Below are 22,409 nucleotides of genomic sequence, written 5' to 3' on the forward strand. Positions count from 1 at the left end.
CAGATTACAGGTACAGAGCCAATGAAATGCAGTTGTTTTCGCATTTCTCAACTAAGCTGGGGTCAGAGCGCAGGGTCAGCCATGAAACAGCACCCCTGGAGAAGATAGGGTCAAGGGCCTTGCTCAAGGGCCCAACAGTGGTATCCTGGCGGTGCTGGGGCTTGAGCCCCCAACCTTTAGGTCACTAACCCAGAGCCTTAACCACTGAGCCACCACTAGCCTCTTAGGGAGCTTTAGTTCATTCAAGAATAAAAAGTTTGGATTTGTCCATTGTATAAATGAGGCAGTCAGGCCCTGTAAGTTATAAATGAGTTTTATTTGCAACCCTGTTTGTGTTGAGACAGAACACTTGTTATTTCTGGGCACGGTACCTGTGGAGTTTGGGAATGGCATGAGCTGCGGTCTTGCGAACATATGGAGACATGTCAGACGCTGCTTCTTTAATAGCTAACATCATGATGGGTACAATGATGGTCACTCTAATGCTCGACAGCACACGCAGTGCGCTCGCACGGATCAACTGGTTAGGGTCCTGGGTAAGAGGTCACAATGATGGAGTGACAAAACACAGAGAAAGGGAAAAACAAAATTTATTCAGTCACATTTGTTATGGATGAACTTAACTTTTAGGTGCAGATAAGAGCCAGTAACATGACATCCAACACCAGAACTAACTGGCATTTCCTTCATCTGAGCACTAAAGGAGAGATTCAAGCATTGTTTCCTCCATCACAGTATGTTTGAGTGTTCAGTGAGTACTGTATACTCACCATACTATAGTACGTAAGATAAGCACTAGTGTTTCATAGTGCAATGAAAACATTATGCTGTGTGTAAAGGACCTTTAATCCTCTTTGGAAAGTTGAGATGGACAAGAGAGCAAGATCCTGCTGTTCTTCAGCGTACCGCACGAGATACACATACACCAACTTCTTCACCTGAGACAACATACACATACAGTGTATCAGAGTACACACACACACAGATTCAACACACTAACCTCATAGTGGGTTGAATATAGCACTAATGTGGTGTCTCTTGATTTTCTGTGACACAGCACTTGAACGTATGATGATTAATGAGGAGACTTACATTGCCATTTCAAATTCATTCAAGATGAAAGTTTAATAACACCCAGAAAAGCTGACTTCCTGTGGCTCTGAGCTGCTTTCCGTCTCATGAGCATCCTGTTTAACACTCACCTCGATGTTCTTACAGGCCACGTTCTTCACCACCGCAGGGAAGAGATCAGATGCGTTTTTTCCTCGGGCGATTATCTGTGTAAACACACATCCATACACAGCATTTTTATTCTAGAGGCCTGAAATGTCCCTCTAAATACAGTATATATAAAGTGTTCAATTTTAATGTATGTAATTCTTGTTTAAAGAAAGGAGAACTAATATGCATATAACATTTTTTTTAATGGACTTTAGTGTGGGTTTTGCTCATGATATTTCATACTTGTTGAGCTTCAGTAATAATGAAATTCGGCCAAACAAAGACTGCAAATACCTTTTGTTAAAAGTCCCTTAGGGACTTGATTTATAAATATATTAGTCATTATTAAGGCTGTTCTCCATCATATAAAAGTAATAATAATAATAATGATGACATTAAACACATTCAATTAGTCTCATAACCCTTACAATAAACAACCTTGTGTGAATGGAAACAGTATCAGGTGGCAGTGGGTTCTGAACTCTGGGAAATAGATATATATTGGCTCTGATCTGATCCTTCACAATAAAGAGGTACTAAACCCACTCATGAATATTAAACACCCCACATTCCTGTCCTATTTCCAAACTGCTCGCTGAAATCGCTCCCCCCGCTATAGAAACAGGAGTTGAAGCAGAGTTGACCAGCAAGCGGCAAAACAAACAGCGACAGTGACATTTACTGCCCCGTGAACTCCGAGAAACCAGTTTTATTTAATTACTGCAATCTGCCTGTTTATCAAGTCAGATAATTACACATCTCATAGTAAACAATCATTAGTGGTGTTTGCTAAGGCAAGCATTACCGTTACTATTGTTCATACTTAGTGGGTTTGTTCAAATTCCTTACAAGATTTAATATTTGGTGCATTTGGTGTTTCTTCAACTTCGGTCAAATTCATGTCCCAGATTTTAATTTTGTATTTATTTATTTATATAAAAGTCTCATTAAAACTACATTGGAAACTTTTTTTACCTATCATTTATTTATTGAATTTTTTTGGGTACTTTTAAATGCCTTTTATGTAAAGATTTTACTGTTTCAGCCTTGTCCCTTACAAAAATGCTAATTATTACATGTTTAAAACTATAATAATCTAAATAAAGAGTGAAATGAACAAAACAATTTAAATATTTATTGTGAGGAAATTATTTATATACATTTTTAAAAAATTGTCCCAAAGTTGTGGCGTCATTTCAACAACATCAAACGATTTTGCCCCTAATAAATATTTTTCAAAGCTACCGTACTGGTTAACCAAGTCAACAAAAGTGTTAAACACGAACATGCTTGATATGAAATATGAGACAAGTGATGCTTGAAGAAAACAAAGAAAATTAAAAGTAAATATCACTTGTGAGCAGAATATTTTTATTGGCCGTCATTTCCACTCAGATAAGCCTGAATAATCAGATAAGCAGTTACCTATAAATTTAAATGAACATCAAGTAATTTCATGTGATATGTATATACTAGGTCTAGAATAAAACAAATATATCTGTTGTTACAAATAAGAAATAGAAATCATAAGTGGCATTTCTATAAAAAATAAATAAAAAAAACATTTTGCCTCCACATTTTCAATTTCAGGGTCATTTTTGTCACCTTCAGTGGCATTTTTGTTGAAAAAAAATGTAACCTTGTGAAAGCAAATCAGAACCATGAAGTAAATGCAACATTGTAACTATTTTAGCCCCTATTTCTGAAAAATTCAAGCAAGCTACGGGTCTAAAAATGGCCTTAATCACTCTATTGCAATTGTTTATGCTCACGCTGTTCTCATGTTATTACAGCTAGCTCCACGTGATGGGGAATCAGATAGAGAGAGTTGCGGATAGTTGGTATGTTTGTCACCCCTCCACCGTTTTGTATCGGCAAGAGCCATATTGCCAACTGAAGAGAGCGAGATCTCAGCATGTGTGACACCCTTGGCCAAAATCTAGTTGTTTGGAGTCTGCTAGTGTAGCACCGGCCTTACCGAGACAAAGGAGTTGGACACTTTATTTAAAAAACATAAAAATTTATTTTCCACCATGTTATTATATTAAACACAATACAGAATTTGAAAAGTAGTTGGGATGAGACTGTTGTGAGAACTCTCCTGTTATGCATGTTCAGTACAAACTCTGTTGGACATTGTTAGAATGCACATTTATAATATTAGTGAGAGTGTGTAAAATGTTTTCATCCCGAGCCGAATGTAGGGAAATGAATGCCATAGAACATAGAAATTTGGCTCTGGTGACTTGTGCTAGGAAGCAACAACCTAGAAACATTTTGGCAACCACCCAGAACTTCCTAGCATATTGGAGCATGGGCAAGGACATCTTGGAACCACTCAGAACATCTTCGGAATTATATAGCAATGCCCTGGCAACAACCTAGAGCACCTTAAAAACTGCATAGCAACACACTTATAAAACTGACTCCGTTTTCTGTGTGTTTGTGTTTATATGTGAGCTGTTTGATTTAGTGATGTCTGACCGCTGCTGTTTAGTGGTTCGGTTCTCTGCTTGTGTTCCATCATTACAGCTATAAAACTAAACGTGACATCTCTTAAGGGCTGCTGGGACATTAATATACAGCCAGTCTATGAGAACTGAAATCAGATTCCCAGCACAGCTGTGCATCAACCTTACCGGTCACCCAATTATCTACAAATCAAACCGGACATCTAGCTGGGTCACAAGAGCAGGCACACAATAGAGATTCTGTTGAACACTGATGCAAATGCTTTAGTTCACATTTCTACTCTTCCTCCAAATCAAATCTCTCCTAAAAGGTTCACATTGTATGCAAACAGTATGCATTGTTCAAACAGTAGTAGCCTATGCTACAGTACCCATACTGCATATTGCAGAATTAGAAGGAGTAGTCCAAACATCCAAGAAAAAGACACCAAAACTCACCGCTATGATTCGTTTCATGGCCTCCAGCTTCAGGGAGTCTTTGTTACTGTCCAGCATCTCCTTCAGGTCATCATGTCTGAGGAAAAAGAAACAGAAAAACAGACTGTGACAGGGTGGCGGGCGGGCGGGCCAGGTCGTAATAATACACACCCGGTTCCTTATCAGGCTAATTAAGCCTCCGAGAGGGATAAAGGCCGATGGCGGTGCGACAAGAGAGAGATAGTTTACGGCCAGCTGTCCGTTATGTGTGTGTTTGTGTCTTTTGTTTAAGTTTATCATTAAAATATTAATTATATTGCCAAGCCGGTTCTCGCCTGCTCCTTTCCATTGAACTGCGTTACACAGACATTTCATCAATCGTTCCTGCTCTCTATCTTAAAGAAATCTAAGAAAGGTGTCCATTTAAAGACAAACCAAAAGAGGAACTCAAGCACTAGAAAGGATCATTCATAGAGGCAGATCTTGGCTCTTGAAGAGCCATTCAGATGCTCACGAGTTTAGAAGAATGAACCAGAGCTAATGAAATTAAGACTTCCATCAAAGGAGTCACACAAATATGTGAATATGTGTGCAAAGAACATATTGACAACCAGAATATGGTGGTGGTGGTGTAGTGGGCTAAAGCACATAACTGTTAATCAGATGAATGCTGGTTTGATCCCCACAGCCACCACCATTGTGTCCTTGAGCAAGGCACTTAACTCCAGGTTGCTCCAGGGGATTGTCCCTGAAATAAGTGCACTGTAAGTCGCTTTGGACAAAAGCGTCTGCCAAATGAATAAATGTAAATGTAAATGTAGAATATGTAGGGGAAAAACACCCTTAGAGCAAAACATGGTGTCACCAAAACAGAAAAACAATGCAAGATCTTTCTTTCTTAACTCTTTCCCCGCCAAACACGCAATTTTCCGGGTATCCGTGTTTTAGGTGGTATACTGATAAGGAAGACCAGCACGATGTTTTGAAAGAGTACGCAACTCTTTGATCAAAGAAACAGACTGCGATCATCTCAAACGTGAAGTGGAACACCATACTAATACTAAAGCACTTGTTTGATAAAAATGCCTTTTTCTCAGCTTTTTGTCCGAAATGTTGTTTTTGACAAACCTACCTCTGTTCAAGTGGCAATAAAAAAAGAACAAATGAAGATAAAATAAAATCGTTTTTTTTTGCCTAAAAGCAGAGGCTCAGATCTTTATTTTGATATATAGCATCTTCATATATTCATGGAAGAAAATATTCTGCGGGCCATTAAAGTTTAGCGAAAATCATCAAAAACTCTGGCGGTGGCTGGCAACTTTTTTTAAAAACGCTGGCGGGAAAAGAGTTAATGAGACCTCAATTGTTTCTGCTAGACATCAATGAGATTAAACTGAGAGCAAATCAAGAATTTTGCTCAAACTCTAAAGCTTTAGAGAAGAGAGTTAAAGCCAAAATCCTTCTTTCCGACTCTCTGAGACAGATATGCATTGCTATAGCAACCACATCCACACGCCAGCACATTAGCAACAGGCAGGTGATATATCTCTTCTTAAGAGGACATCATGACGGAAAGGTGGTGACCTAATTTATTGCCTTTCAATGTTTTCAACTTTCTCTCACTCTTCTCTCTTATAGTCTCTCTGTTTTCTGGCCATTGGGATTTGATAGGCTATCTGGGTGAATGTGGATGAAGAGTTCAGCTGCATTTATCTCTATCTATATGTTTTTTCATCTCTCTGTCCCTATTGATCACACAGGCTGGGCTAAAGTAAAGAGTTCAACATCTGTTCACACATATACACACACAAATACTTAACTAAAACAAATTGGAGGTATAGTTTGCCCAAAAATGAAAATTCTCTCATCATTTACTCACCCTCATGATATCCCACTTTCTTTCTTCAGCAAAACAAGTTTGAAGAAAAATGTAGATATATAGAAAAATATCTCAGCTCAGTAGGTCCTTAAAATGCAATTGGATGGTGATCATACTTTTGAAGCTCAAAAATCATAGACAGTCAGCATAAACATCATCGATATGACTGGAGTGGTTAAATTAATGTCTTCAAAGCGATTTGATCACATTTGATGTAAAAATGATCAATATTTAAGTACATTTTAACTATAAATAATTGCTTCCGGTCTGCAGCAGTATGCAAGACAGACAAGAACTGACGCACGTGCGACACATCCGGAAGAGCAGCGCTGTTTACAATTGAGTAGGAGGAACACAGTACAGCAGCTTCATTGGTTTTGGTTTAGATTTGTAATTGTATCTGTTTCTTTACTCACAATAGTGCGTTTGTGTGCTTATCCTGGATGTCTCAACCGAGAGGAAAATGTGAGATTACGTCCGTAACATGTCAACCATGTGACCTCTCCTGAAGCTTACTGGAAGCGATGAATAATAGTACAAAAGTACTTAAATATTGATCTTTTGGATGACGTATATGCTGACTGTCTATTCTTTTGAGCGTATATGCTGACTTAGTTTCACCATCCACTTGCATTTTAAGGACCTACTGAACTGAGATATTTTTCTGTTTTTCTTAAAACGTGTTCTGCTGAAGAAAGTCATACACATCTGGGATATCATGAGGGTGAGTAAATGATGAGAATATGTCAATTTTTGAGTGAACTATCTCTTAAATGAACAAATCTAGCAACAAATGCCACTTATGTGCATAGTCTGAACATACAGTTTTATATAACAACAAAACAGCTTTGGGTTTGAATTAGTTTTTTTTTTATAGTCTGCTACTATGCTGATGGTTATGATTATAATATTCATAAACAGCAGTAGATAGCAGTTGGGTTTACAGAATTCCAAATCAGATTAAATCCTTCATTTGTGTGTTAAGTTTTTTCATTCCTGGATTTAAAAACCTCATGCAATTAAAATGTGAGTTTTGTGGTCTTTTAGCTATGAGGTCATGCTAGTGTACTCTTATAAGTTGACTAAAGAATCTTGAAGCAGATATATGTTTTTCTCTTTAGGGGAAAATAAATAAATAAATCATCCAGCATTCATGAAATTATTGTCCAATAAATTGACGTCAAGAAGGAGAATGCCCTTCACCCAATACCGTCATCATCCTCAACAGTCTGGTTTCCTTTTTTTTCACAGACAAACAGATTTTTAACAATAACTTTAAAGACAGACATACTGTGAGCTCCGAGAAAGTTAAAGGGATAGTTCACCAAAAATTGAAAATTCTCTCATCGCTTAAAAGGGAGTTATATTTAGTTTTTTCTCACCCAAAACTGATTGGATCGCTTCAGAACAGTGGTTCCAAACCTTTTTTCCTTGAACTCGCTCCTACAAACATATAAGAAAGTCCCCACAACCAAAACTGGTGATTACAAGGGTATTATGCTATAAATGTGGTTTATGAGGACATTTCTAGTTTCCCCATAATTCAAATCACTTAAAAAACATGCTAAACTATGTTTTTTTGAAATTGTAAAAATGCAGAAAGTTTTTTGTGAGGGTTAGGTTTAGGAGTTGTGTTAGGGGATAGAATCTACAGTTCGTACAGTATAAAAAACATTGTTTATGGAGAGTCCTCATAAGGATAGCCGCATCAACATGTGTGTGTGCGCGCGTGTTTGCGTGTGTTAATTATTCAATAAAACTGTTGTTAACCATTGCGCTTCATTCTCACGCAGTTGTAAAAAGAGGCTCTGGATGGTAGAGCGACAGTTCATTTAGATTTCGTATTACAGTTACCAGGATGTCGAGGTCTTTGGACAGTTTTATTTTATTTTTATGATGAGATTTTGCTCCTTTGCATCATTTCGTTAGACGAGGAAGCTGACCAACTGTCTTCCGCGCCTGCCGCCCCACGTGTACCCCAGGTTGGGAACCACTGCTTTAGAAGTCCTATCGATTACTTTTATGATGCCTTTATGTGATATTTGGACCTTCATAGTTCTGGCCACCATTCAATTAATTCGCATTGTGAGGACCGACAGAGCTGAGAGTTTCTTCTAAAAATCTTCAATTGTGTTCTGCAGAAGACAAAAAGTCATACATATCTGGGATGGCATGAGATAGAGAGTAAATGACGAGAGAATTTTCTTTTTGGATGAACTATTCCTTTAATCAATGGTATGTGCTTCTTTTGAAGCCATCAGTCTGCATTATTTCAACTCATGAGCCTGAAGAGAAAGGTGCACCAATCAGAGAATCGCACAAACTCGCCAAAAGCACGCCAAAAGAGCTCTGATGCACTGTGAATGATGCAAGTCGAGTCGGTCTCCCCACACTCTCAAACTACATATATATTTGTATATATCTGAATATTTTAGAATAAAATGGAAATATAATCTATATATTCTATACTTATAATCAACAACTTTGAATCAATAAATTTATATTTTTCCATAGTTTCTCATTTGATTATGTCAATCTCATTGTTTCACGGGAACCTCATTGCACAGTCTTCGTGTACATTTGTCTTTTTGTCTGATTTTCAAGTACTTTTTGCTTAAAATCAAAGTTTATAATGTAGTGATTCATATCGGAGCTGGTTGGTTTGGTTAATGGCTCAGAATTCTTTTATGAAGGATTTTATGAAATTCCTATCAGAAAAAATCAATGTGAAAAATACTTCTGGAAAAAAGACGGCTGAAAAAGTGAGCGCTGCTGCTGCTCGAAGGAAAGTTGTAAATCACGGTTCATGGCTGTGACATACAGTAGTAAAAGGTATTGGCCATTAAGAAAGGGACGAGCCATTCAATATATCACAATGGATTTAGAACGACTCAGGCCAATGTGACTGAGTCTGACCTGATTGAAACCCCTCCTTTAATGCAGAGCATGTTCCACTCAAATCTATGGCACTAAAATATTATGAGCTGGCAGAGATAACACAATTCACTAATTAAAAACATTCCCCTAGTGGCAGTCACGGCTCTGTTGCTGGAAATAAACGACTATGATATCGCACAACACACCCAGGTCCAGCTCTAAGGTTTCCACAGCAACAAAGAGAGCAATAAAATGGGTGAATAGATTTGCTGCCAGCATCTCTCACCCTGCACAACTATCTATCGCTTTCTCTCGTGAATAAAGATTCCCTCTGTGACTTTTACTAGCCATGAGGTGCAGAGAAGGCCTGCAACAGCGGGGAGATTTACACCGTATGAACACAGTTAGACTTTAATATGATCAGCGTGTGTGTGTGATGTAGATGCTTCAAAAGGATGATGACAGAATTTTTATTTATGGGTGAACCATCCCTTTAAGACAGTGTGTTTCTATGTGTGTTTAAAAAAGCGGGGGTGGTACTTCCTTCCATGCATCGGTGAATATGCCTCCTGCTCGGATTGACACTTGTGTATGTGTGTGTGTGTGTGTGTGTGTGTGTGTGTGTGCATGACCCGTCATGATGGAGCAGTTGAGGCTTTGCTATGAGAACAAGGTAGTGTGTGGCTGAAACCTGTCAGCTCTGGTTCCCTCAAACACACACACACGGGCACTGGGTCGTGATCACAGCGATGTAAGAGGATGAACAGGGGTGATTCAACAGACATGTTGAAGTCAAAGCTATCTGCTCCACATTGACGAGATAGTTACTCACCCTCATGTTGTTCCAAACCTGTATGCAGTATATTTTTTACACAGGAATACAAAACGCAGCTTTTAACCATAAAAAAGCACAATAAAAGTCATCTTTATGACTCATGACTCTCATCAGAAAGATGAAGCATTTTAAGCATGTATTAATTTTTCCTCTTGACAAATAGTGACTGAGCAACAGCCCTTGATTTACATACAGAAGCTTTTAACAAATTAATTCAGACTGTAAATCAAATGCTGGGCATTGCAGTAACACTGCGCGTTTACAGAAATGGTAAACAGAACAAATTCAACATACACTGCCATTCAAAAGTTTAAAATGGCTTTACTATTATCCTTAAATGTGAATAATAATAATAAAGAGAGAGTAAGTGACCCTAAATACAGTGACAGACATTTAAGCTGTAAATATATGAAGCCATTTTTGCACCATAATGTAATGAATTGAAGAAAAGAAAAGAAGGGATGAGTCAAAATATTTTTTTGTGGTAATCAACATTACGCCACAAATGCTGTAGATTGAGCTTAACTTGTATTGAACCCGGAATATTCTTTTAAATGAAACTCCATGAAGTCTACTGAACTTCGAAAGAGCAACCTCGGAACAAAATCACATTCTTCTGGGATCACACACCATGTGCATACTGCATACACACACACATTGATATAGTTATTCATTACTTTGTGTGTGTATATGTAAGTATTAGCGTACCGTAGGAGTTGCATCTGAACACTGTTAAGCCCCTCCTCCAACATGGATCGTTCCTCAGTCCACTCCCCTGTTCCTCCCCCTCCCCCCGCTCCTCCTGATCTCAGGTGTCTGAGTTCTTCGGGCTGGACGGCGCTGTACCAGTTTTGGGGATTGCTATCCGGGGTCAGCACTGGACTGAGAGCTTCCTCCTGGCTCTGAACACTCCCTGCACGCCCTTCACAATGTTCACGGCATTAGCCGGGAGCTGGAGCAACTTCTGCATGGCAGTCATCCTTATATGCCTCTATCCAAGAACTTGAATAGACCTAATACAAGCAGGGAAATCCCAAAGTTTCAGATACTACCATGCAACTGCTGTAGATCCCTGAAGCAGGTAAACACTCCTTTAAATGATCATTTAGGTGTCAAACACACACAAACACCTGTAGAGTCCGTCTTAAGAGCAACAGTTGTCTGAAAACTCCCAAGTAAAAGCATGTAAAAGCCAGTCTAGACTTCAGCTGTCAAACAGATCTGGCCAGTTCTCAGAAATTGACTGCAGATCTGAAGGCGTCAAGGACCTTTGCGTCTTAATCGTGAGGTGAAGAGATGAGAAGAAAGGTGTTTTTTTCTGTTCTCCTCTTGCTCAGAATGAACTGGCTGAGCACATCTCTGATCATTCAGCAAAACGAAACCCCGCCCACCAGCAGCAAATCCCGCCCCTCTTGAAACACACTCTATCTCTCTCTCCTTTCCTTCACAGCAGCACTCTTTCCCAGCTCTCTCTCACATATTTTTCTTCCCTCATCCTCTTAACTGTCGTATTTTCTGCAACAGTCGACTGCCTCTCCCTCTCCCAGATATGACTCAGCTAGAAATGCCGTTCTGAGGGAGGCCTTTTTGTAGGAAAACCCACAATTGATTTGGAAAAACAGACACACATAAAACACATACATATGCACAAACATTGTATTGTCTGTTAAATATGCTAAATGACAAACAAAAACAGTGCCATCCTGAGGCAGAGCTCGAGCAATTTATACGGTTACATTTAGTAAATGATTTTACACTGTGTTTGACTTGTTCTGCTCTAATGGGTTTTAAATTGATTCAGTCTAAATTAATTTGATTATTTTTTTCTGATACAGTTCAATTAAAGTAAAATTCCAGGTTCAATACAAGTTAAGTTCAATCAACAGCAATTATGGAATAATGTTGATTCCCACAAAATGTATTTCAACAAGGGTACAGTGAGGCACTTACAATGGAAGTGAATGGGACCAATGTTTGGATGGATTAAATGCAGAAATGTGAAGCTTATAATTTTATAAAAGCACTTACAATAATTCTTATGCCAATATTTCAAATAATAAACGACATCCATCCATCCATCCATCGTCAACCGCTTATCCTGTGTACAGGGTCGCGGGGGGCTGGAGCCTATCCCAGCTAACATTGGGCGAAAGGCGGGGGACACCCTGGACAGGTCGCCAGTCCATCGCAGGGCCACACATAGACAGACATACACTCACACTCACATCCACATCCACACCTAGGGCAATTTTTTTGGAGACACCAGTTAACCTAGCCTGCATGTCTTTTGGATGGTGGGAGGAAGCCGGAGTACCCGGAGAGAACCCACGCAGACACGGGGAGAACATGCAAACTCCACACAGAAAGGCCGGGGCAACCAGGGTTTGAACCCACGACCTTCTTGCTGTGAGGCGACAGTGCTAACCGCTGCACCACCGTGCCGCCTATAAACGACATAACAGTCCAAAAAAGGGAATTATAACGTGCATTGGAAAAGTGACCAAAGTTAAGTAGGATGTTATAAGGGGGTAAGATCCAGGTTAAAGGGACATGGTCCGACGGGACAAGTTTCCTCTGAGTGGCTTGGCTTCCTTGGATGGGCCCTTGGCATGTGAGGGGACTGGTGGCCCAGCATTTAGGCCTGTCCGCCGCAATGGGTGCTTCAGTCCTTGGCGATCTAACTCATGCCGAGGATTTCTGGTGACCGGGTCCGTCGACGCATCTAATTCCCCCCAGAACCCTACCCACACCATTCCTGGACCTGTGAGGATGGCAGTGTGCATGCATAGCGGACTACATGCCGGCCTCTTGTTTTCAGCATTTAACCCTTGTGTGTCAAAAAAAAAATCATTATTCAGAGGTCTGAAGAGGACAAAAATGTCTGCGGCAAAAAACTGCCATTAAAATATTATCTATTAATATTATTTTCTACTTTCACTGACACCAAATAATCATTCATTTCCAGAATTTTAACCCTTTAAATGGCAGTTTTGTTTACATAATGCCACTGTTGTTTTTACACACACACACACACACACACACACACACACACACACACACACACATGTTTGTTTTGCTACACTTGTGAGGACATCTCATAGACTTTCATTGATTTTATAATAGGCTAAAGATATAGTCTATCCTCTAACCCTACCCCTAAACCTAAACCTCATAGAAACCTGTGCACTTCATTAGATTTACAGACAAACATAATTTAGGTGATTTATGAGCCTTTTTTTACTAGTGAGGACAAGCTAAAATGTCCTCACAAATGGGTTCTCTAGCACATTTACTATACTTGTGAGGACATTTTCAAAAATGTGGCACTCACAAGTATAGCAAAACCTGTACACACACACATTTACATCAATTGGCCTGCAGTGCTCTGTAATACAGCAAACTAAATATAGGGGGAAAGCATGTATATGCTCCACAGGCTAAACATGAGGAAAAATGGCACCATCTGGTGGAAAATATATATTTTTTTTATTTGAAGCAAGGCACAATTAAACTGCATCAAAACAAATCACTCTTCTTCAGTTTGATTTAGTCTGATCAAAGTGAATGAAATCAAACTAAATCAAAGTGAATAAAACTGAATCTGATTGGATCAAACCAAATCAATCTGATTCCGTTTAATTTAGTCTGATTCATTTCAATTCATTCTGATTCATTTCACTTAATCTAAAACAGTTTGATTAAATCTGAATCATTCTGCTTCAGTTTGCACTTATTTTCATTGTCTGAGCCCTGAATAACTTTGGAGGAACGAGCAGCTTCACAGGCAGATGCAGAATTCACACCGCGGTGATAAATGCCACTGACCTCTAAAGAGACATTCCTGTGTGTCTCAAAATCTCTCTAAACTCAGATATTCTGTTCGTCAGATCTCCCGTAATGTCATGAATATTTAAGTGTAATACTCTGTGGATCACAGGTTCTGCTTCTCTGTTAATTCAGCTGTTATCAGAGCAGAGATGGAGAACTGTACAGTAGCAGATTAGTGAGGCATGTTGCCAAGGCAACAGCATGTGAGAATGGTTTGTCGTCACGTTTACTGTGGAACCAGTAAAACTGCTATTGCTATTACACACACAAACACACACGCACACACACACACACACACACACACACATTAAATCAAAAGCAAATCAGTCAGTGTCAGCAGAGAAATATCAGCGCATATCAGAAAGTGATGATTATACAAGAAAAATATTTAATTCAGCCTCTGTGTCACATTTACGCCTTATTCACTATAAACATCCATTTGTCATTTTGTATCAGCTCAACCAGAGGTCCTAGGATTTTTTATTTATTTTAATTTTCTTTTACTGTCAAATAAAGTGCCGCATAACACAGCATCACAGATGTGAGATATTGCTTAAACATAATACAATAAATACTGATTTATTAGTTGTATTATTAGTATTATTATTAGTAGTACTACAGTGAATATTACATAACTATACAATAGTGATATATATATGCTTACTTTTTTCCATTCAAATTAAGCTTTTATTTTGGAGTGTAGCACTTTCGTTTCAGTGTGATTTTTTACGGTAGCTTTTCACTTCAGGAAAAGCAGGTCACTACTTGACCCGCCACTGACCCAATACGAGCTATATATTCACTACAAAGTGAATTAGTGCTCTGCTCGCTGTCATCTGCTACAAACAGAGCGTGTGATGCTCATGATGGTGTTTTCTGTTTGAGTCAAGGAGCCCTTCTGTTTGAGCATTTTTATCTGATTGGGACCTCCTGGCTAAAATCATCAAACAAAGAAATTGGGTAAACTGTCTGTCTGGGTTTTGCTGCAGCACAAAAAGCAGAACATACACGACTGTCATATTAGATCATAGCGTGAATATTTTGTTGCTCAGGGAGGATAATACAGGTCAAGGAGCTCTAAATGGTATGAGCAGCAAAACACCGGCTCCGCATATTCACTTTGAAGCACACATGCAAATGATCTGTATATATATATATATATATATATATATATATATATATATATCTCATTAAATTGCAGCCTTTGCATTTTAATAATCAACCTACTAGGCCATAACTTGATTTTAATATGTTCGATGAGTGTTTACGGAATGGCAGTGGTATTGGTTTTTGGTTTCGGAACATTTTTATGAGCAATAGTGCAAGTGTCAGACCCGATTCTGATATCAGGATCGGTATCAGGACATCTGGTGCTTTTCAAAAGAGGGGAAGCACTGATGTTGGTAAAAATGTCTCACTTTTTTTTTTCATTTTTAATAATATTATTATTATTTATTTTATTATTCTTGATTATAGCTCGACCAATCATCATATAGAGAAGCCGGGCTTTCATATATAATGTAGGGCAAGACAAGAAAAACTTTTTTAGGCCATGATATAATTTTTTCTCTGCCCACATGGAGTCATGTCCAATTGAGTGGGACATTTTTAAAGAAAGTAAATAGGGTCAGATTTTATTTAACCTTTAAACATTTGAACACAAATAAAATGAGAGCTAATATTGCAAACTAATAAATGGTGTGGTTTTCTATTCTATCACCTAAGAAAGTCTCAGTCACCATTTACTTTCATTGCATCTTTTTTTTTTTTACAATCAATGGAAGTGAATGGAGACTTAGACATTCTTAGGAGAAATCTTTGCCTAACATTTCCTTTTGAGTTCTATGGAAGAAAAAATATCAATATTTAAGTACTTTTTAACTATAATCAAAGGCTTCCAGTAAGCTTCACGAGAGGGTGCAGTCCAAGCGGTCTTTCGTGTGACGTATTCGAGTTGCCATGATACAGACTAGGGGTGTAATGATCCATCTATCAGGATCGATGCATCGATCCAATGACAAACGATACAATTTGATCAATACAACGCATAAATATTTTAAGATGAACGTTTATTTTAAAACTCTCATGTCAGCAGGGTTCTGGGTACCACCCCTGGAGTCACGAGTTTGAATCCAGGGCATGCTGAGTGAATCCAGCCAGGTCTCCTAAGCAACCAAATTGGCCTGGTTGCTAGGGAGGATAGAGTCACATGGTTCTCGCTCTCAGTGGGGCGCGTGGTGAGTTGTGCGTGGGCCTCCACATGCGCTACGTCTATGCGGTAACAAGCTATGTGATAAGATGCACGGATTGACATTCTCAGATGCAGAGGCAACTGAGATTCGTCCTCCACCACCCAGATTGAGTCACTACACCACCACTAGGACTTAGAGGGCATTGGGAATTCCAAATAAAATAAAAACACTCTCATGTCAGCCACACATGCATTTCTGTCAGGCGAGGAAGCAAGCTTATTACATTTATTTCACTTTATGAGCACTAAATAAGCTTTTTATGTGGGACAAAGATGTGCGTGGGGTCTTTGAAGCCAAATTGTGCTCAGCTATACATGCGCACCAAGTAAAGCACTTTGTTGAACCGCTAAGGTTAAAAAGACGCTATATAAGTGCAGACCTACTAAGCTAAGATATTTTCTTAATTTTCTTAAAACGCATTCTGGTGAATAAAAAAAGTCATAAACACCTGGGATATCATGAGGGTGAGTAAATAATGAGAAAATTAACTATCCCTTTAATTACATTAAAACGTGTACAAAAGATGTCTGTCTGGCTCCCTCTTCTGTCTGAGAGGGAAATTACTTCATGACCTACTGTGATGGAAATTTCTGGGCCAAGTGTGTAAGAGAAGTGAATTTTTATGGGAACAAACTGCGATGAAGTAATGATGTCTGTAAAATCATACTCAGCTGTGAATTGAGGAAATAGGACCAGTTAAGACTGTTTTGAATTGCTGACTGTTTAATGTTTGTGACGAATCCAGACAGGGACCATCAACTTTACCTTTATCAAAGTTATCTGCTTAAAACAGGGATTTTAGCTTAGCAAAAAGATGATGTAAACTGTACTCTGGGATGCAGTGGTCATACATGTAATGTATAAAAGCTTTTGTTTAACTTTGTTGAGTTGAGAGTCTTCCAACTGCATCTGATTGGGACCTCCTGGCTAAAATCATCAAACAAAGAAATTGGGTAAACTGTCTGTCTGGGTTTTGCTGCAGCACAAAAAGCAGAACATACACGACTGTCATATTAGATCATAGAGTGAGTATTTTGTTGCTCAGGGAGGATAATACAGGATCTCAAGTCCGAGCCAGTTTATCCAAGAGGGATGCCATCAACCTCTCGGTTAGAGTTGTAATCTCCCGGTTCAAATACGGGTAAGAGGTACGGTTCGAGTCCAGATCATGAGGTACCTGGATCAGTACATGACACTACAATACATGATCAACAGTGAAAAGCAAGAAATATCCAACTGGTAAACACACATGTGTCATATTGCCAGATCATCAAAGTAAATAAATACATAAAAAACACAAGAGCACTGAAAAATTTAAAATAGATGAAAACCATTTCAGAGGTTCACTGAGGTACAGTAAATCACATGACCTCAGCAGAGACAGCTCAACCAGAGCCGTTATATTTTCCACACATTGATCTGAAACAGACTAAATACAGACACACAAAAAGAGTGAAAGTAGCTGGTAACACTATTAATAAACCAAATGCTCCAGCTGGAGATGAAGACAGCTGGTATTCAGATACTGATAACTAAGGTGGTGGAAAAGGCAGATAGGCGATAAATCAGCCGTTAATAAAATAAATACATTTATTGAATGATATTTTTTTTTTTAAATTATTCCTGTAATTTAAAGGGCAAAGACATAAAAGCAATCCATGTTATCAGAAGCGATATAATAGGTGTGGGTGAGAGAAAGATCAAAATGTATGTCCTTTTTTTACTCTAAATCTCCGCTTTCACTTTCATTTTTGGGTGACCTTAATGCATTGGGTATTATGAAGAAACAATTAACAATAATTTACAGCATTTATTAATCTTTGCTAATGTTAGTTGATAAAAATACAATTGTTAATTGTTAGTTCATGTTAGATTGTAGTGCATTAATGTTAACAAATGCAACTTTTGATTTAAAAATTTGAATAAAATCTAAATTAATATATGTTGAAATTAATTAAGATAAACAAATGCTGTAAATGTATTGTTCATTGTTAGTTCATGTTAACTAATGAAGTTATATATTGTTAACAAATAGAACCTTATTGTAAAGAGTTACCATTTTGTAAATGGCAAATATAGCCTATTTCACCAGATGAGGTTTATTGATGAGGAGTAACAAAAATTAGGACTAAAAAAAAAAACAGCAGCGCTCACGCTTTCAGTCACAGCGCTCATTCAAAGAGGGAGTAGTGCTTTCCTGAGGTAATGACAGAAAAACAGCATCTGAAGATATTTACACAAAGTAATGACAAATTTAGACGTGATATGAATTATAATGGGCTTATTTGACCATTATTACAGGCTTATTTAAATTCAGAGGTGTTAAAACATTGATAATGATCTGTAATCCTTGTTAATAAATTATACCTTTATGAAAACTACCCATGGACTTACTGTAGTAATATTGTATTAACCATGACTAGTAAGCATTACTGTAGTAACCATGTTTTACTTTTTCTTTTCTTTTTGGAAGTAACCAAGGTTTTGATCAAATTAACCATGGTTTTACAACAGCATTATTGTAGTATTCATATTGCAACTTGGTTTTAGTAATAGTAACCATATAACAATATCTATAGTTAATTTTGTGGTTTTATATGTGACTTATACTTACTAATTTTTAAAAGGTAAATAAAGCAGCCTAATAATTTTGTAATTTCTGTTAAGGCCTTTAAATATATAAAACAATAAAAAGTAATAATTTAAGTTACTTATTTTATCCAAAGAATTCGTAAAAATTAAATTCATTAGAGGTATCAGTATTGGTATCGATATTGGCGACAAAGGCCAAAAAGTACTTGGTATTCGGATCAAACAGAAAATAAGTGGTTTTGACCATAAATGTAAAACAGATCACTACAATGTATGTAACTGATATTAACAATAAGAAGAAACAGAACTATTCCCATAGATAATATAATGAAATATGATGGGTCATGCAGGGAATTGTGGGAATGCCTGATTATTGTATTTTACTGTAAATCTAACAATAATTTACTGTATAAAGTACATGTACTCTCTTGTTAAACAATGTACATTTTTACCATTAATTATTTTACTTAAAAAAATTACTTTTTATTATCATTAACATTTTATTGTAACAACTACTGTATTGTCTTTTCAAATATATTACAGGTTATTTCTGTGTATTTGACAGTTAAAATTCGTTAATCAATTAAAGTTTTTTCGGTAGCATTTTTACAGTCTTTTACCGTTAAAATTACAAAACAAATGTACAGTGTATCTATCAAATACCACATGCTCCACCAGCAAACATAAAACTGTTTGCCTGATACATCACAGTACCATGACACTGACACACACACAATTTTGAAAAATTCAGTATACTCAGTAAAAAGTCAGTATACTCAAGTGTAAACAGTGCTTCCCAAACTCACCAGAATTAGTGCTGTTTTTGCAATAGATTCTCTCAAATACAACATAGCAACATAAAAACAGTGGGCACAATAGACAAAACACACTGGGCACAGAAAACATCATCTAGGCCTTTTAAATTATCTGTATGGGACCTGAGCGCTGTCCACCAAGCGGTGCTGAAACAGAACTCACACTCATTTCACCACACCAAAAACAAACTTACACACACTTCTGAATTTAAACATCTCTCTAAATCAATCTGAGCTTATCACAACACCAAAATCACCTTCAAGATCAAATCTGAACGCGTCTGCTCGGGATCAGGTAAGGACGGGTGTGTGTATGTGTGTGTTTGTGAATAAGTGTGTATTACTGACACACAATTCCCCTCAGGACAAAATCACACTAACACACACACTGCGTCACGCAAGCGTGTTTCATATCACGCGAACGTGTTTATTATCTATTTCGCTTATATCAAGAGTAATCCGTTCGCGCGCATGCGCACGTTTTTCCCCAGTCTGAGATTGTCTGACGGTTATTTTGCTCCCGTTGTTGAGCGTTTACCTCACAGTAAAAACAATGTGTCTCACCTCTTATAGTCCGAGGAGAAGATGCCGCCGCTAGCCGGGTCGTGGCCGTACTCGGGCTCGCTGGATGAGCCTCCTTTTTCATCGCAGAACGCGGAGCTCGCCGACATCTCTGCCGCTGCTGTTGTGAACTGATTCAGCGCGCGGAGTCGCGGAGACGGAGTCACGTGATCCGCAACGCGGTGCTGAAATGGACAGGTGCTGAAGCGCGCATGCGTGGACGAGCAACGCACGCAGAGTCTGTTCATATCTGTTCAAGTTGCAGTTAAAAAAATATATATATTATTTATTCCATACTGTTTGATTAAATCATAAAAATTGGTACGATAATATAAGGTTTTAAAAAGACTCGTTTTAAAACTATCGAAATTAACATCAAGTTGACACCCTCACAAACATAATAATGATGGCTAAACTTCAGCTCATATCTCTCAGAATAAAAATTGGTATCTGACATATGAAGTAATACTCTTGATATGATGTTTTACTATAACAACAAAAACTCACAGATTCAATATATTGTCAATTTGTTTGGTATTTTTGGAGCATTTTTCATTCGTAAGTGTGCATTCTGTAAGAATCTGTCCTGATCTATTTAGTTGATTTTTAATTAATGTGTTGCATATTTAATTTATTTTTATAGTCTATGTACTGCGCATGCGCATTCGTCTAGCAATTACAAATGGGGGGGGGGGGAGGGGTCTTTATTGTCAATGAGTAACTAATAAAGTTATATTTAATAAGCTTAAAGTGTCTGAACTTCACCACAGAATCTTGCAGAAAGTGTAATTATATGCTAACTTTAAAGAAATACATCCTTATATTACAACACAAGCATATTTAGGTTTGAAACGTTAAATGGCTCAGAAGGTAATGCATAATTGGAATGACTTAGGTATAAAAAACATATGAGACAGAAAAAAAATGCTGTCATAATTTTGTTAAAATTTATGATTTAATGTTTAATCGCTTTGAACCTAAATTTAAGAAAATACATTTCAGTTTTACTATGTCGTGATTTTATTTTGCAAAACAAAATGTTTGCTTTATAACCACCAGATGGCGCCAGAGCTCTATCACTAGATAGAGATACGTGTTCTAGAGAAGGAATGAGAGCTTCACTTTAACCAGAGCGTACTTAGACTTGAGACGGACCACTATATATAAAAAAAGACATTATTTAGCAGAGACGGGCCACTTCTAATAAAAATTGGAACGCTCAAATAAGGAGCTCTGAGTGCCCAACGCCTAATGACGAAGATGTTCTAACGTACGTAGAAAGGAAGTCCTGACCTACAGGTAAAAGAGCCAGTCACCTTTTAGATAGAGACATTGCCTGTCAATCAACTCAGCTATACAAGCTATACAAGTATTATTTTAAATAATACCAGGTAAAGAAGCACAGTTTATAATACCAGTGTTGTTAGATTTTACTTCTGATTTAACATCAGCTCTTTGATTGTAATCTTCACAGACTGTTTTTAGATTTCGGTGTTCCACCATTCAAGTAAATAGGAGCTGCACTGGCATGACTGTATCTACCCAGAGAGCGTTCCAAAGATTGCCGACATTTCACTGACTTGCTAGAGTAACTTTGGTTGATCTCCCTGAAAAGTGTAAACACAGTGGCTTTGTTTGTTTAAATGGTCCGGCCATCTTGACACAGCAACACTGGCACAACCATTAAGCAATGGCGTGCGTTTGGGGTGGGAATATTTGTTTGTTGGTTTATTTTTTCTACCAATGGCAGATGGAGGGTGTATTAGCATATCGGTTTGCAAATGTTTATTTTTGACATTCCATTTGGTGATATTTATAATATAATAAAAAATGTATAATGCTGAGGGCTTGTGTAGCTCAACAAGTTAAGACACTCACTATCACCCCTGGAGTCACAAGTTCAAATCCAGGGTGTGCTGAGTGATTCCAGACAGATCTCCTAAGCAACCACATTTGCCCGGTTGCTAGGGAGGGTAGAATTACATGGGGTAACCTCCTCGTGGTCGATATAATGTGGTTTGCTCTCGGTGGGGTTCATGGTTAGCCCTCAAACACTTGAGATCTTTTCATGGATTCAGGAAATTCCTCGAGTTGGACAAATATATTTTTGCTGTTCTGTTTCAAAAGCATGCGGCTGTACTTTAGAGTGACCAGACGTCCCAGTTTTCCATTTTTTTGGTGTCCTGTCCACAACTGGAGCTGTTCTCGGAAATGTCCCCGTTTTTCCCGAGCTTTCAAGACAGCATTCATAGTGAAACACAAGTATTACATTGCAGGTAAGCCTGAGCAGCAAAGCCTACCATGTGCTGTTTATTTTGACCAACAGGGGGGTGGGGCTTAATTCATTCATCTTTCTTGATTACTTGCTCAGTTTTGCCATTAGGAACTGGACCAGGCAATTGAAGAGAATTATCATCATTGTTATAAGCTTCAAAGTAAGGCACAAACTAGCTAATCAAATGAATCCCCACAGATGAACAAATAAACTAAATTTGATCTTTAATCAGTGTGTGTTGTGTATATCAGCGCTATAGGCCCACCACCTCCTCTCCTTCCCTCTCGCACTAGAACAATTTACACACTAAAGGAAGCACCTTCTCACATATATACTCATTTGCTGTATTAACATATACCTGAAATAAATGTAAAATATCAATGACA

At 38.0% G+C, this 22,409-nt stretch overlaps 1 protein-coding gene across 1 annotated transcript in view; it reads right to left on the reverse strand.

Annotated features, from left to right (window-relative positions):
- Positions 1–19,879, reverse strand: part of LOC127640463 (AP-3 complex subunit beta-2-like) — a 41,648-nt gene extending 21,769 nt beyond the window's left edge. The window contains exons 1-5 of the mRNA XM_052123049.1: positions 19,752–19,879; positions 4,131–4,206; positions 1,203–1,277; positions 843–938; positions 372–532 (exon numbers count right to left, since the gene is read on the reverse strand). Coding sequence (XP_051979009.1) covers positions 372–532; positions 843–938; positions 1,203–1,277; positions 4,131–4,206; positions 19,752–19,858 — 515 coding nt within the window. The 5' untranslated portion in view covers positions 19,859–19,879. The remainder of the gene's footprint in view (positions 1–371; positions 533–842; positions 939–1,202; positions 1,278–4,130; positions 4,207–19,751) is intronic.
- Between the last annotated feature and the right edge of the window lie 2,530 nt (positions 19,880–22,409).

This window comes from Xyrauchen texanus, chromosome 49 (assembly GCF_025860055.1).
Source record: "Xyrauchen texanus isolate HMW12.3.18 chromosome 49, RBS_HiC_50CHRs, whole genome shotgun sequence".
In the NCBI taxonomy this organism is placed as follows: domain Eukaryota; kingdom Metazoa; phylum Chordata; class Actinopteri; order Cypriniformes; family Catostomidae; genus Xyrauchen; species Xyrauchen texanus.